We start from the raw sequence: 15,853 nt of genomic DNA, 5'->3' as shown, positions 1-15,853 counted from the left end.
GGGGGATGGATTAGCCTGGTGATGGGTATTAAAGAGGGCACATTCTGCGTGGAGCACTGGGTGTTATGCACAAACAATGAATCATGGAACACTACATCAAAAAACTAATGATGTATGGTGATTAACATAACAATAAAAAATTTTAAAAAAAGAAAATGATAATAACAATTCAGGACTTAGATAGGCCAAGTACAGTAGGTTTTAAATGTATCTGAATCGAACAGATAAGGAATCATGAATAAACAAAGTTTGCAGTGATAAAAAAATTTATTAGTTCTAGGATTTTTTTTTTGCAGATTTCATAGGCTTCTCTGTGTAGATAGATGGTCATGTCATCTGTGAATAAACACAAACAAGAGGAGAAATCTACAGAGTAAATGATATACTTGCCCTCCCACTGAAATAACTAGAGAATCAGGTAGAGCACAACGGGCAGCCCATGACTGTGACCCCTGAGAGAAGGAGAACAAATGAGGTGAGCCTGGAGTTCACCCAGCTTTTTAGAAAGGTCAGGTTAATTAAAACATGATTACTTTTAGTAAAATTCACTCTTACTGTGTACAGTTTGATGAGTTTTCACATTATTTCTTTAGATTTTTTTGTATCCCTCTTCTTTTGCCTTTCCTTCTTGGAATCTAATTACATGTATATTAAGACCACTATAGAGTTCCACAGGTCATTGAGGCCCTGTTCTTTTTTCATTGTTTTTCGGTCTCTTATGTCTTTGCTTCTGTTTAGATATTTCCGTTACTGTCTTCACATCCATTGATCTTTTGTAGTATCTAATCTGGTTAAGCCCATCAAGTGAAATGTTCATTTCTGGTATTTTATTTTTCAGCTCTAAAAGTTGCACTTAATTCTATTTTATATTTTCCACCTTTTGTCATATGGTCGTGGCTTTGTTTTAATCCTTAATATACTTCAAAATAATTCTTTGAAGTTCTTTTAAGCAAATTAATTCTGTCATGATTGTTGCAATTTCTCGTTCTATTTTTAGAGATTTATCTCCTCCTCATGGGACATATTTTCCTGCTTTTTTACACGTCTGGTGATTTGTTGTTGCTGGATGCTAGGTGCTGTGAATGTTACATTGTTGAGTGCCTGGTTTTTAGTGGCTTCCTTTTATTTTATTTTTTTAAAGATTTTATTTATTTGAGAGAGAGAGAATGAGAGATAGCACGAGAGGGAAGAGGGTCAGAGGGAGAAGCAGACTCCCTGCTGAGCAGGGAGCCCGATGTGGGACTCGATCCCGGGACTCCAGGACCATGACCTGAGCCGAAGGCAGTCGCTTAACCGACCGAGCCACCCAGGCGCCCTAGTGGCTTCCTTTTAAACAGTGCTGGGAGTTTGCTCTGCCTAGACTGTTGTTACTTGTGGACCAGCTTGATCCTTTCCAGTCTTATTTTTAAGATTTGTTAGGGATGTGTACATGGTAGTCTTTACTCTAGAGCTAGTGTAGCCCTGCTCCTAGAGTGTGATTCTTCAGGAATCTGCTGAATGCCTTGAGCGTTCAGAAGGGTCAGGTTGCTCTCACTGGCTGGAACACTATTTGCCTCCAGGCCCAGGTTAACTCTGGAAATTGTTCAGCTTCCAGCTTCCTGGCAGATGTTCTTTTTGCCCATCCTCAGATCTCACCTTATAAATCTCACCTTATACAGATGCTGCTTCAGATTCAGCAAAGATTGAAGGAAACCCCCTTGCAGATTTCTGGAACTCTTTTTTTTTTGTAGTTCTCATCTTTCCGATGCTTTTCCCTGCCCGGTTCAGGTGCCTCCGTCTCCCTGGACTCTGGTCTCCACCTCCTCAGCGAGATTGGTGGACTCAATGTGGTATCTCCCTCTCTGTACTGGGGTCGAGAATGTGCCTACTGGTAGAAAGCTGGGTGAACTCCAGGCTCATCTCATTTGTTTTCCTTCTCTCAGGGGTCACAGTCATGTGCTGCCTGTTGTTCTCTACCTGATTCTCAAGTTATTTCAGTGGGAGGGCAAGTATATCATTTACTCTGTAGATTTCTCCTCTTGTTTGTTGTTGTTGTAATGTATTCATTGCAGAAACAGGTTTGTTTGGCTTCTAGGGGTTATCATGGACTGCATTTTGCTAACCACATCCCCCAGTATAACTGATCACGTTTCCCTGGCTCTTTATGTTTGCTGGGAATTGGTAGTCAGATTCAGGTTCAATATTGATTGGCAAGGATACTTAACAGGAGATGGGTACTTTCAGCAGGAGGCATCTAATGACTAGATGTCCCTCTATTTTTTTTTAAAGATTTTGTTTATTTATTTTAGAGAGGGAGAGAGAAAGAGAGAGAGCATGCACACAAGCACGGGGAGGGGCGGAGGGAGAGGGAGAGAGAGAATCTCAGACAGATTCCACGCTGAATACAGAAAACAACTCAGAGTTCGATCTCATGACCCTGAGATCAGGACCTGAGCTGAAATCAAGAGTTGGAAGCTTAACTGACTGAGCCACTCAGGCACCCCTTTCCCTCTGTTTTTGATGTCACTAGTCATTGGTGATATTGACTAAATCTGTTAATATATTATAGGCTGCAAAATGCTGATATGCTGATTATATTGTTCCTGCTTCATTTAAAGGCTGGGATATTTCCACAAAAAAGTTTATAATCAAGTTTTCTTTACACTGAGATTTGGTTTGTATAGTTCAGGCAGTATAAATATTTGATTCTATTTAAATAGTTTCCAAAATAATGAGTTGTCTTCCTGGCTTTATCAAAAGATGCCAAAGGGATTTTTTGGTGTGTTTCCTCTAACTCTTTCTAATCATTATGACGTCATGAATTTAAAAATATTTGGGGTGTTTTAATCAGCTGTAGTTCTTTTTTTTTTTTAAGATTTTATTTATTTATTTATTTGACAGAGCACAAGCAGGGGGAGTGGCAGGGAGAGGGAGAAGCAGACTCCCTGCTGAGCAGGGAGCGCAATGTGGGACTGGATCCTAGGACCCTGAGATCATGACCTGACCCGAAGGCAAATGCTCAACTGACTGAGCCAGCCGGCACCCCTGTAGTTCTTATTCTTATCAGTGCTCAATTTCTCTCAGTTTTGGCTAGTGGGAGCCTCTTCAGCTTGGCTTCTGGGCCTTTTTGACACCATCCAGTGGTCACTGATACCTTTCTTGCTTTCTAGTGTGGCAAGATGTTCTAAGCTCATCTTCTACATTTTTCTTGCCCAGATCATGAAAGAGTCATTTCTCTAGGGAGTCCTTGATCCCTTTTAATGGGAAATGGTATTTAAAGACTACAATCTGGGTACTAAGATTGCTTATTGCTTTTGAGTTGGCCATCATTTCTAGGCCCTTTCAGAGGACAAAGCTAGGATATACATGGAGTTTTTTTGTGTGTGTGAACATTCATCTTGGTGCCATATGGATATTCCCCAAGAAATTCAGGATGCTAGAGGGATTTTACTTAACCTCATCTACCTTACACATGTATTTTATTTCTCTGGTGTTGGAAATCCCAGTTTTCAATTGATGTCAACATACTTATTTATTTTATTTTACAATATTCAAACAGTTTTAAAAATACCAATATCAACACTGCCACCCACAGTTGTTACTGAAAATGTTTTCAGGATGTTTTGCAATTATTTCTGTTTTTAAATTCTTCCCCTCAAGTACATGCTTAAAATCATTCCTTTCTGTTGTCCTGCCATCAGTTTGATTCACAGTTAGGTCAACTGTTTCATTTTTGCTTGCACTTTTTAGGGATTGCTTTTCAATGTTTTTTGTTTTGTTTGTTTTGTTTTATAAGTATCTAACATATTTACAAGATTTAATGCCAATTAATAAAAGAAGGTCTCGGGCGCCTCGGTGGCTCAGTCAGTTAAGCGTCTGCCTTTGACTCAGGTCATGATCCCAGGGTCCTGGGATCGAGCCCCACATCGGGCTTCCTGCTCTGTGGGGAGCCTGCTTCTCCCTCTTCCTCTGCCCCTCTCCTCCACTCATGCTCTCTCTCAAAGAAATAAATAGAAATCTTTAAAAAAAAAAAATAAATAAATAAAACAACGTCTCTTCCGAGAAGTCTGGGTTTCATCTCAGTTCCGTCAAACCTGTTGTTACCCTCCTCGAAGGGTAATTTTAAAAAATTTATTTAATATCTTACTAAAGATAAGCAAATGATTTCTGCATTCAGCCAAGATTCTGGCTTTATTTACCTTCCTTACTGAAACAACTGAAAAGAAAAAAAAAACCCAGACAAAATAAATGCAACCGTTTTCCAGACACTGGATATCAGGTAACAAAGGACAGCAATGCCTGAAAGACAGGGAACCAGTGCTGTGAGCCCTGCAATTATGCCTACTTACTGCATTGAAAGAGTTCCCTGCTTGTAGCATAGAAGTGAGGAACCCTGAATTGAGGAGATGGAGCTGAGAGTCGGGAAAGTAAGGCAGCTAGAGTTCATAGGGCTGAGTACCAAGAGGAGAGCGCTACACAGAGAGAGCTCTGGGATCTGTGAAAGGTCCCCTTAGAGTATTCATCAGCATATGAGTTTGACAAAATTATTCAATGCCAGAGAAACTGTCCAAGTGATTAAAGGGAGTAGTTCCTGACACAAGGCCAAGAATATACCTTATAATTCTAGGAGAATTGGATTAAGTACTCAGAAGGGTCTCATCTCAGACTAAATCTGCTCATGTCTTGCCTAACAAGCCATAAAAAAGCAAGAGCCAAAAGAAACTATTTCTTAGTAATTTACCTGAACAAACAGAATAGTGCTCAAGAATGTTTGTTATATTAGTCAAGGTTCTCTAGAGAAACAAAACAAATATGGGACCCACATACACAGATAGGTAGGTAGAAGAGGTTTATTATAAGGAATTGACATATATACATTTGGAAGCTGAGAAATTCCACAGTCTGCTGTCTGTAAGCTGGAGACCCAGGAAAGCCATTGGTGTAATTCAGGCTGAGTCCAAAGGGGAGCTGATGGTCTGAAGGCCTGAGAACCAGGAGTACCAAGGGTGGAAGAAAACTGATGTCCCAGCTCAGGGAATCAGGCAGGAAGGGGTGAATTCCTTTCACACTTTTCTCTGTTCAGGCCCTCAGTGTATTGGATGATGCCTACTGGTAAGGGCAATCTACTTTACTGAGTGCACTGATTCTCAAATGCTAATCTCACCTGGGAACACGCTCACAGACACACCCAAAAAGGAGGTTTAATTTGGGTACTCTATAGTCAAGTTGACACATAAAATTAGCCATTTTGATGGTTACCAGGAATGCAAAGAAGCAAGAAATATAAACATGATGAGGCGAAAAATCAACCTATCAAAACCAACCAAGAGCTACCAGAGATGTTAGAATTAGGCAAGGGTATTAAAATAGTTATTATTACTATATTTTGGATGTTAAAAGCTAAGTGGAGACATGAAAGATATTAAAAAAAAAAGATCCAAATCAAACTTCTAGATTTGAAAACTACAGTGCCAGAGATAATAAATATACTGGGTGGGATTAATGCTAGACTAGACATTGTAGATGAAAAGATTAGTGCACCTGAAGGCATAGCAATAGAAGCTATCCAAAATGAAATACATAGGGGAAAAGACTCAAGAAAAATGATCAGATCACCTGTGAGCTGTGGGACACTTTCCAGCAGCCTAATAAATGTAACTGGAATCACTGGAGGACAAGATAGAAGAGGTGTTCAGAAAAATATTTAAAGACATAATGGCTGAAAATTTCTAAAATTTATGAAAACTGTAGATCCACATGCTCAAGAAGTTCAATGAAACCCAAACATATGAAGCATGAAGAAAACTACACCAAGGTATATCATAATCAAATTGCTCAAAATACATGATAAAGAGCAATCTTAAAAGCAGAGGGAAAAAAAGACATTTTACATAGAGAGGGATTAAGATAAGGTTGACATCAAGATTTCTTGTCAGCAGGCATGGGAGAATATAGTAGAATGATACCTTTTAATGTACTTGAAAAATAATATTGTTGACCTACAATATACCCAGCAAAATAACTTTATAAAACAAATATTAAATGAAGATTTTTTCCAGCGTATAAGAGCTGAATGAATTCACCAGCACATCTGCACTGTAAGAAATGTTAAAGGAAGACCTTTAGGCATAAGGAAAATGACAGATGGGAATAGTCGAGTTATAGAAAGGGGGTGAAGAATGCCAGAAATGGTAACCATATAAGTAAATGTATAAAACCATCATCTAGTTATTATTTAAATATCTTTAAAATTTAACTGTCTGTAGCATGCAGTTTCAAAAATTTGTAAAGGTAAAATATATGCCAATAATATGGAGGTTAGGAGAGGGAGAGATGGTAATAGCTCTTGTAAAGTTCTTATGCACATGAAGTAGTACATTATCACTTGAAGGTAGACTGTGATAAGTTAAAGATGTATAAACCCTAAACCAACCACTAAAATAACAAAATAATGAGCTAATAAGCCAACAGAGGAGATAAATTAGAATCATTAAGAAGACTCACTTGAGGGATGCCTGGGTGGCTCAGGTGGTTAAGCATCTGCCTTAGGCTCAGGTCATGATCTCGGTGTCCTGGGATAGAGTCCCGCATCAGGCTCCCTGCTCGGTGGGGTGCCTGCTTCTCCCTCTCCTTCTGCCTGCCACTCCCCCTGCTTGGGCTGGCTCTCTCTATCTCTCTGACAAATAAATAAATAAAATCTTAAAAAAAAAAAAAAAAAAAGAATTGATCCAAAAAAGGGCAGATAAAAGTAAAAAGGGAACAGAGAACAGATGGGAAAAACAGAAAAAAAGAAGATGCTTAGGCTTAAATTTACCCATATCAGTAATCACATTAAATAGAACTTATCTAAATACCCCAATTTAAAAGGCAGAGATTGTTGGATTGGGTAAAGAAGCAAGACCCAAATAGATGCCTTCAAGAACCACACTTTAAATAAAAAGACATATGAAGGTTAAAACTAAAAAAAGAGATTGAAAAAGATATCTCACATTAAAAAAAAAAAAGCTGGAGTGGCTATATTAATACCAAAGATTCCAGAGGAGAGTATATTACCAGGGATAAAGAAAGTTATTTTCTAGAATAAAGTAGTCAGTCAAGCAAACATAATCCTAAATGTGTTTCTAATAATAGACCTTCAAAATATATGAAACAAAAATTGATAGAACTAAATGGAAAAACAGATGTAAGTATATAATTATAATTGGAGATTTCAGTATCCTTCTCTCAGTGATTGATAGACTAGACAGAACATGAATAAGGTTCTAGAAGATAAGAGCAACACTGTCAACTAGCTTGACCTGATTGACATTTATAGAACACCCCAGAAGAGCAGAATATATATGCTTTTTGAGTGCACATGGAGCATCTACCTAGATGAGTCATTCTGGACCATAAAGCAAATATCAAAAATACAAAAAGATTCAAATCATACAAAGTATGTTCTCTGGCCACAGTAAAATTAAATTAGAAATCAATAACAAAGATCTCTTGAAAGTCCCCAAATATTTAGAAACCAACTGACATACTTCTGAATAACTTAAGGGTCAAAGAAATCAGAAGGGAAATCAGTATTTTGAGCAGAATGAAAATGATAACAGCATTATCAAGTTTGTGTAGTAACAGTAAAGCACTACTTGGAAATTTATAGCACTATCTATGTCAGAAAAGAAGAAAGGTCTCAGATTAGTGACCTCAGTGTCTACTACTAGAGACTAGGATAAACAGCAGATAATTTCCAAGAAGCAGAAGAAAAGAAATAAAGAGCATAAATTAATGAAATAGGAAACAAAGGAAAACCAATGAAAACAAAAGCTGGTTCTTTGAGATTAATAAAATTGATTAACCTCTAGCCACAGGGATCAGGGAAAAAAGGAGACACAGCCAATGTTTGTGATTAGACAGGAACATTACTACAGGTTCTTCAGAAATTAAAACAATAAAAAGGGAATGTTATGAATAATTTACATCACTTAATTTGACAGTTTGGATGAGATGAAGAAATTCCATCTAAGATACAAATTGCAAAAGCCTACTTAACAGATGACCTAAATACCCTATGACTATTTAAAGAAATTGAATTAATTGTTAAGAACCTTTCTACAAAGAAAACTCCAGGCCCAGATGACTTCACTGGTGAATTCAATTAGACCTGTCAGGAAGAAGTGATAATTCCATACAAACTCTTCTAGAGAATTGAAGATGGGAAAATACTTCCCAGTTCAAACCAGACAGAGCTATAAGAAGAAAAGAAAACCACAGACCAGTACCTGTCATGAACACAGGCACAAAAACTCTAAATAAAATTTTAGCAAATCAAGCCCAACAAGATACAAAAAGGATAATACATAATGACCAACTATGGTTTATGCCGAGAATGCATGGTTCATTTAACATTAGAAAATCAATGTAAGTCACATATTAACAAATTTCAAAAACAAAATCCAAATATGCAGCTCGACAGACAAAGCTTTTGGAAAAAATCAAATTGTTGATTACTGATATTAAAAAAAGAAGTGGTAGCAAACTAGGAATAGAAGGGGGCTTAAAATAGCCTCTATGAAAAACTTACTAACATCGTACTTAGTGGTGAATAATTGAATGTTTCCCCCTAAGATCAGAAACAAAATAAGGATGTCCACTCTTACCACATCTATTCAACATTATAGTGGGGCACAGTGCACTAAGGCAAGAAAAAGAAACAAAAAGCATACAGATAGGGAAGGAAGGAGTAAAACTGTCTTTATCTGCAGATATTGAACATCTATTAATAAAATCTGGTGGAATCTACAGTTTAGTAAGGTTTCCAGATAAAGATTAACATCTAAAAGCAACTGTATTTCTGTATGCTAGCTATGAACAATTGGAAATTGAAATTAAAATCTTCTGTGTGCAATAGCATCAAAAAATATGAAGTACTTAAGGATAAATCTGGCAATACTGTGAGACTTATAATTGAAAACTATAAAATATTGCTGATAGAAATTGAAGACCTAAATATGGAGACATATACCTTGTTTGAGAGTCAGAAGACTAAGTATTGTTATCATATTGTCACTATGACAAACAGTATGTCAAATACTAAGCTCCCCACTTCGATCCCCAGAGTCAACATGATCCTGATCAAAATCTCAGCCTGGGTGGCTCAGTCACTAAGCATCTGCCTTTGGCTCAGGTCATGATCCCAGGGTCCTGGGATCGAGCCCTGCATTGGGCTCCCTGCTCCACGGAGAGTCTCCTTCTCCCTCTGCCTGCCGCTCCCACTTCTTGTGTGATCTATCAAATAATAAAATCTTTAAAAAAAAAAAAACCTCAGGATTTGTTGGTAGAAAACAACAAGCTGATTGTACAAGTCATATAGAAAATTTCAAGGACCTTGAACAACACAAACATGACCTGATTTCAAGACTTACAATAAAGTTATGGTAATTAGAAGAGCATGGTATCAGTATAAGATAGACAAAAAAAATCACTGGAATAGAACAGATGGTCCAGAAATAGATTCATACATACCTGGCAATGGACTTCTGACAAAGGTGGAAACACAAGTGGAGAACGAGACGTCTGTTCAACAAAGAGGACTGGAACTATTGGATATATCCCTGTGCAAAAAATTGACTCATGCCTCAGTCATAAACATAAATGAACTCAAAATGCTTCATTGAAATGAATGCAAAGCCTAAAACCAGAAGAAGTTAAGCAAAGATTTCTTAGATTTAACACCAAAAGCAAGATTCATAAAAGAAAAATTTCATAATTTAGATTTCATCAAAATAAAAACTTCCACTTTTCAAAATACACTGTTAAGTGAACAAAAGGCCAAACCACAGATTGGGGGAGAATCATTGCAAAGCATATATGTGAACAAGGACTTATATCCAGAATATATAAAGAACTCTCAAAACTCATTCATAAGAAATAACCCAGTAAAGTTAACACTTCACCAGATTAAGATGTGTGCATAGGAAGTAAGCACATGAAAAAATGTTCAACATCATTACTTCTCAGGGAAATGCAAATTAAAGCCACCATGAATTATCATACATACTTACTAGAATGACTAAAATTAAAAAAGAATGATTTAAATTAAAATACCAAGTGGTGGAGAAGCCGGAAATAATACACTGCTGGTGGGGATGTACAATGGTACATCACCTTGGAAAACCGGTTGTTAGTTTCTTAGGAGTATGTCAAATGCTCCAACCATCCCTTTGCTAAGCGTGTACCCTTGAGAAAATAAAATCTGCATCTACATCCATCTACTTGTATATCAGTGTTCACAGCCCCTCTATTGGTAAAAGCCAAAAACTGGAAAAAAACTCAAATGCCCATCAACAGCTGAATACATAAGCAAATTGTGCTAGATCCATACAATGAAATGCTACTCAGCAATAAAAAGGAATAATAACCTATTGATGTATGCAGCAACATGGGTGAATCTCTATGCTGAGTGAGATAAGCCAGAGAAGTAGAATACATGGTGATTATGTATTCCGTATATAAAACTGTAGGAAATGCAAACTGTTAGGATAGAAATTCTGCTTGGGGAGGCCCAGTCAGCAAGTGGCAGGAGGTGGGATAAGACTTGGATGAGGAGACTTGTGGAGGTGAAGGATATGTTCAGTTTGAATGTGATGAAGTTCTCACATATGTATTCGTATGTCAAAACTTACAGATTGTGCACTTTGAATATGTGTAGTTTACTGCATGTGAGTTTTACATCAGAGCCATAAAAAATACGTATTTTGTCTCATTACCTTTTTTTTTTATAGTGTTTGGAAGAAAATGTTTCATTACCTTCTTATGTAAAAAGTAGTATTCTATACTTTTCTCCAACCCTCTAAAAAAAAACATTGTAGAAACCATACACTAGCAGTATATAAAATTTATTTTTTTCCATTTTCACAGTATACTTTAGTGTATTGAGCAACTCTTCTATTGATGGACATTTTGGTTGTTTGCAGTCTTTTGTTATTATAAATAATGCTGGAATAACATAGTTTTGTTCATTTATCTTTTCAACATTTGTTTTTTTTTTTTTTTAAAGATTTTATTTATTTATTTATTTGACACACAGAGAGAGATAGCGAGAGAGAGAGAGAGGGAGAGAGCACAAGCAGGGGGAGCGGCAGGCAGAGGGAGAAGCAGGCTTCCTGCCTGAGCAGGGAGCCCGATGCGGGGCTCGATCCCAGGACCCTGGGATCATGACCTGAGCCGAAGGCAGCGGTTTAACCAACTGAGCCACCCAGGCGCCCCTTTTTCAACATTTGTTGTTGTGTCCACAGTATCTTTGAGATCTTTAGAAGTGGGATTGTTGCATCAAAAAGTAAATACACAAGTAATTTGGGGAGATATTGCTGAATTCCCATTCATAGAGGTTGTGTCATTTTGTATAACAGTGAGCCATGTGTGAGAGTACTTGTTTCCCCTACATTTCTCACCAATTGAGTATGTTGTCAGATGTTTAGATCTTGCCAGTATAAGTGAGAAATAGTATCTCAGTGTAGGTTTAATTTGTATTTCTTTTATTATGAGCTGAGGCAGAGCATGTTCCCATGTTTGTGAGCTGTTCCTGTTTCTTTTCCTGAGAACTGTTGATTCTTTTATTTCAGCTCATTTTTTCTATAGGCTGTCTTCTTCTCTGTTTACTTATACAGTTCTTTATACTTTAGGAATATTAACCCTTTGTCCCTAATGTTACAAATATTTTTTTCTCTGGTTGTCATTGTCAAACTTTTTTGACATTTTGCATTTTTTTGCGAGCAGGGGCTAGACAAGTTTTTTATTTTTAAGTAGTTTGCAAATACTTTCTCTTGGATTTTGAGGCATAATTAGGAAAGTTTTGCTCATTCATAATACATCGAGAAATTCACCCGTGTCTCTTCTAGTACTTTTCATTTTTTTACATTCAGGTTTCTGATCATTTGGAATTTATCCTTATGAAAAAAATCCAATTTTAACATTTTCCATATGGCTTAGTTACACTAACATCACTTACTTAAAAGTGTCCTTTTCCCCAGCTGACTTTTATTGTATCCCAAATTTTCAATGCAGTTGGGTCTATTTTTGGATTTTCTGTTCTGTTTCATAATCTATCTGTATTCTTGGGTCAAGTTTCTTACTGTTTTAATTGCACAGCCTGCTTTCACCTCCCATCCCACCCCCCCTCCATTGCTCTTCTCTTTGAGGATTTTCCTGATTGTTCTTGCTTGATTGTTCCGAATTGCCTTTATATTAAACTGGAAGACATACCTTTAAAGATTTACAGACATCATTTTTCCTCCGGGTTAAATGTCCCCAGTTTTTTCAACTTTTACAACGTACCTATGCATAATCCTCGTCCTTTTCCACAAGTCACGTAACTATAAAATACAGGATCCTTGGGTATGGTGTGGTACTGACATGGCTCCTTAGAAGCGTTATTCCCGGGCATCAGCAGGAATGTGAGACAGTGTGAGCATGTGGAGTAGGAAGAGGAAAAGCTGAGCGGGGGACTAGGAGATACCGGGGAAGGCAGGCGTGTGTGTGTGTGTGTGTGTGTGTGTGTGTGTGTGTGTGTGTGTGTGTGTGTGTGTGTGAGATACCGGGGAAGGCAGGCATGTGTGTGTGTGATACCGGGGAAGGCAGGCGTGTGTGTGTGTGTGTGAGATACCGGGGAAGGCAGGCGTGTGTGTGTGTGAGATACCGGGGAAGGCAGGCGTGTGTGTGTGCGCGCGCGCGCGTGTGTGTGTGTGTGAGAGATACCGGAGAAGGCAGGCGTGTGTGTGTGTGTGTGTGTGTGTGAGATACCGGGGAAGGCAGGCGTGTGTGTGTGTGTGTGTGTGTGTGTGTGTGTGTGTGAGATACCGGGGAAGGCAGGCGTGTGTGTGTGTGTGTGTGTGTGTGTGTGTGTGTGTGTGTGAGATACCGGGGAAGGCAGGCGTGTGTGTGTGTGTGTGTCTTTTTTTCTTTACTCGGGGGCGGGAGAGGCTGCTCTCCCGTCTGGGCAGTGGGACCGGTGGCTGCACGCAGGGACACAAGGCTGGCCCTGAGGGGCGTGAGCGGGGCGTATCTCTCCAGCCCGTGCTCCGCTTCCTCGTAGCCCCCGGGACCCTTTACGTGCGCGGTCTCCCCCAGCTTCTGCGGCAGGTGAAGCTTCCGTCAGCGCGCGTCCCTTAGTTTCTTCTGCGCAGGTCGCCTCGATCGACCGTTGGCTTTGGTCCGCCATGGTCCCGCCCCCTGCGTGCCCGGCCTCCGTAAGCACGTTTACGTCCTCCGAGGGGCATTGTCTGATGACGTGTTTTCCAGGAGGCGTAGGGCGGAAAGTACCAGCGGCGGAAGGCGAAGTTCACTCCCCGGGTCCGCCTCCTCAGCCGGCCCCTTTTCGAAGAGGAAACGGTGGAAGAGTGGGCTCCAGTGCTGTTTCGCGGGGGGACGTCGCCTCCGCTCAGCTGTCCCCACACAATGGACTCAGTTCCTGCCACTGTACCTTCTGTCACCGCTTCCCCCGGGGACTCGGAACTTCTGGGACCCCTGTCGGTCCTCTACGCAGCCCTTATAGCCAAGTTACTGGAGGTGACGGTCCCCATTCCCAGGGAGGGACCCCAGCTCTGGCAGGCGGGTAGACGAGTTGTGAGCGGAGTTGGCGCGCCGACGGGTCGAGGGAGAACTGGAGTGGGTCAGGCCGGAGACAGGCAAGACGTTGCAGTGCTGTTTAGGGAGGCCAGGGGGAGTGATTTTAAGAAGGTTTCGTCACTTGTTAATTTGTTACTGATTTCTTAGATTGTACCAGGCGCTATGTTATTTTCTGGTAGACAGTCACAATCTCTTCAGGTCCTTTTCCAGTGACCCCCGGCACTGTTGTGGGGTGGGGCCGGTATGATAGTTATTTGTGTGCTTGTAGGGGGCAGTGAAAGTGTAGAAGCAAGCAGGTGTTTAATGCAACTGTATTCGAGGAAGCATTTAAAGTAAAGGCACTGCGTTATGTAGAAGACAGTTAAATTCAGAGCAGTCTGGACCGGTTATCAGGAGCCGTCTGAGCTTACTCAGCATTTATTTTTACATAAGGGTAGAATAAAGATTTAAAATCTTAAGAGGAAAAGCACATTACTTGGGCTATTTGCTATCATCATTTTGGTTTTATTTGTAGCCATAGAAGTTGATTCTCTCTCTTAGGGTGTTCAACTTTGTGTTTTATGTACCTTTTTAAATTATAAAGAGGAAAGTCTGATCCAAAGAGATTCTAGACATGTCCTAGACAACATGATGTTGTAAGTCCTATTGCAAACTGGAAATATGTGTTCAGCTTAAAGACGTTTAGATTCATAATATTCAAAAACACTTCAAGCCAAACAAAAAATATGTGGCTGCCAGTATCCCATCTTTATTGAAGCAGTGGAAGCTACTGAAGGGGGGTAGTTATCTAATGGAGGTCGGTTTAGAATTTCTGTGGATGATTCCTTGTGACTGTTCTGTTCTAAATTCTTCATGGCTTCTTGTTATTTCCAATATTTCTGTTTCAGTTAGTTGCTACATTGCCTGATGATGTTCAACCTGGGCCTGATTTTTATGGCTTGCCATGGAAGCCTGTACTTATCACTGCCTTCTTGGGAATTGGTTCATTTGCCGTCTTCTTCTGGAGAACTGTCCTTGTTGTGAGTAAATTAAACTTATACTTTGACTCATCAAGACAGCAGATATTTTATAATCACTAGCCCTTTTGTTTCTTTTTCAGTTACTAACATCTACACGGATGCTTATAATCTCAGCTAACCTTGTGAAATAATTCAGTGTAATCTTTGTTGGTAAAGACTTAAGTGAACAAGACAACATGTATAATCTTAATGGGAAACTTTGATTTATAAATCTTAAAATCTAAGGATTAAATGTATATGTACCTACTTGGGCACATGTATATGTTCCTACTAGAACTGGGAACTCTTACAGCCATCTTGAAAAGCAGTTAAATAATATGTATCAGAAGACTTAACATTCATACCCTTTTATTATAGTATAAAACCATGTCTAATTAATGTATCCTAAAGAAATAACCAGTCATGCATTAAAAATCTTGTATAAGGGTGTTCAGTGAAACACTATTTGTTAGAGTGAAAACTAAATGATCCATAGTAGGGGAATTGTTAAATTATTGTACATCCATATAATGGGATAGTAGGTCACTCTAAATTTGTTATTTCAAAGATACTGGGGCCCAGAAAATGCTCATAATTTAATAGTAAGTGGAAAAAAACAGAAATCAGGACTGTAAAATATAAACTGTGTGTTTTATACACACACACACACACACACACACACACGCATAGAAAAAATGCTACAAGACAACAAAATAGTAAATTTCATGCCAATTTATCTAGGATGGTAGGTAATTTTGTAGTATTTTTCTCTATGTATCTGTTTCAGAGATTTTTCTAATTTGATCACGTGCTGTTGGGCTCATAAAATATATTTTTATTTGGAAATACAGATTATGTAGTATCCAAAGACACACTATGAAATTTTTATTTCTTAAGAGTCTCTTCCCGGGCAGAACTTGTCTTTTGTCTTATCTATATATGCATGCTCATATATACTCATTCTTGTGGCTGTGTTAATGTCATTTTGTTTCATAATTATCTAACATAACAAGAAAAAATCATTCTGTATGAATGAGCTTTGCAGATGAGAAGCTTTCAGGTTCATTTGAAGCTTAACAGTTAAAGTAGCCAAAGCATTGGATGCATGTCTTTCTAAGAGTATTTCTTTTTCTGATTTCTTAATTTTATCAGACATATCATTGTTCATAAGCTTTCTCTCCTTGCACAAGTGATGATAAAATCACTTAAAAAGAAAGGTCATTTGCTTGGATTCCCGGGAACAGTCCTCTAACGTCATGGGACTT

The 15,853-nt window shown here is 38.8% G+C and overlaps 1 protein-coding gene across 6 annotated transcripts in view; it reads left to right on the top strand.

The window, feature by feature from the left end:
• MIA3 (MIA SH3 domain ER export factor 3) overlaps window positions 1–15,853 on the top strand; it is a 57,087-nt gene that overhangs the window by 22,046 nt on the left and 19,188 nt on the right. For 4 of the 6 annotated variants that reach the window (XM_035722078.1, XM_035722077.1, XM_035722080.1 and 1 more), the window contains exon 7: window positions 14,478–14,609. In XM_035722078.1, coding sequence (XP_035577971.1) covers window positions 14,478–14,609 — 132 coding nt within the window. Of the gene's footprint in view, window positions 1–13,255; window positions 13,531–14,477; window positions 14,610–15,853 lie in introns of those variants that run through there. The other 2 variants (XM_035722081.1, XM_035722082.1) reach the window with 2 other exon arrangements.

This window comes from Zalophus californianus, chromosome 10, assembly GCF_009762305.2.
Source record: "Zalophus californianus isolate mZalCal1 chromosome 10, mZalCal1.pri.v2, whole genome shotgun sequence".
NCBI classification, from domain to species: domain Eukaryota; kingdom Metazoa; phylum Chordata; class Mammalia; order Carnivora; family Otariidae; genus Zalophus; species Zalophus californianus.
This window is presented reverse-complemented; position numbering and strand designations above follow the sequence as displayed.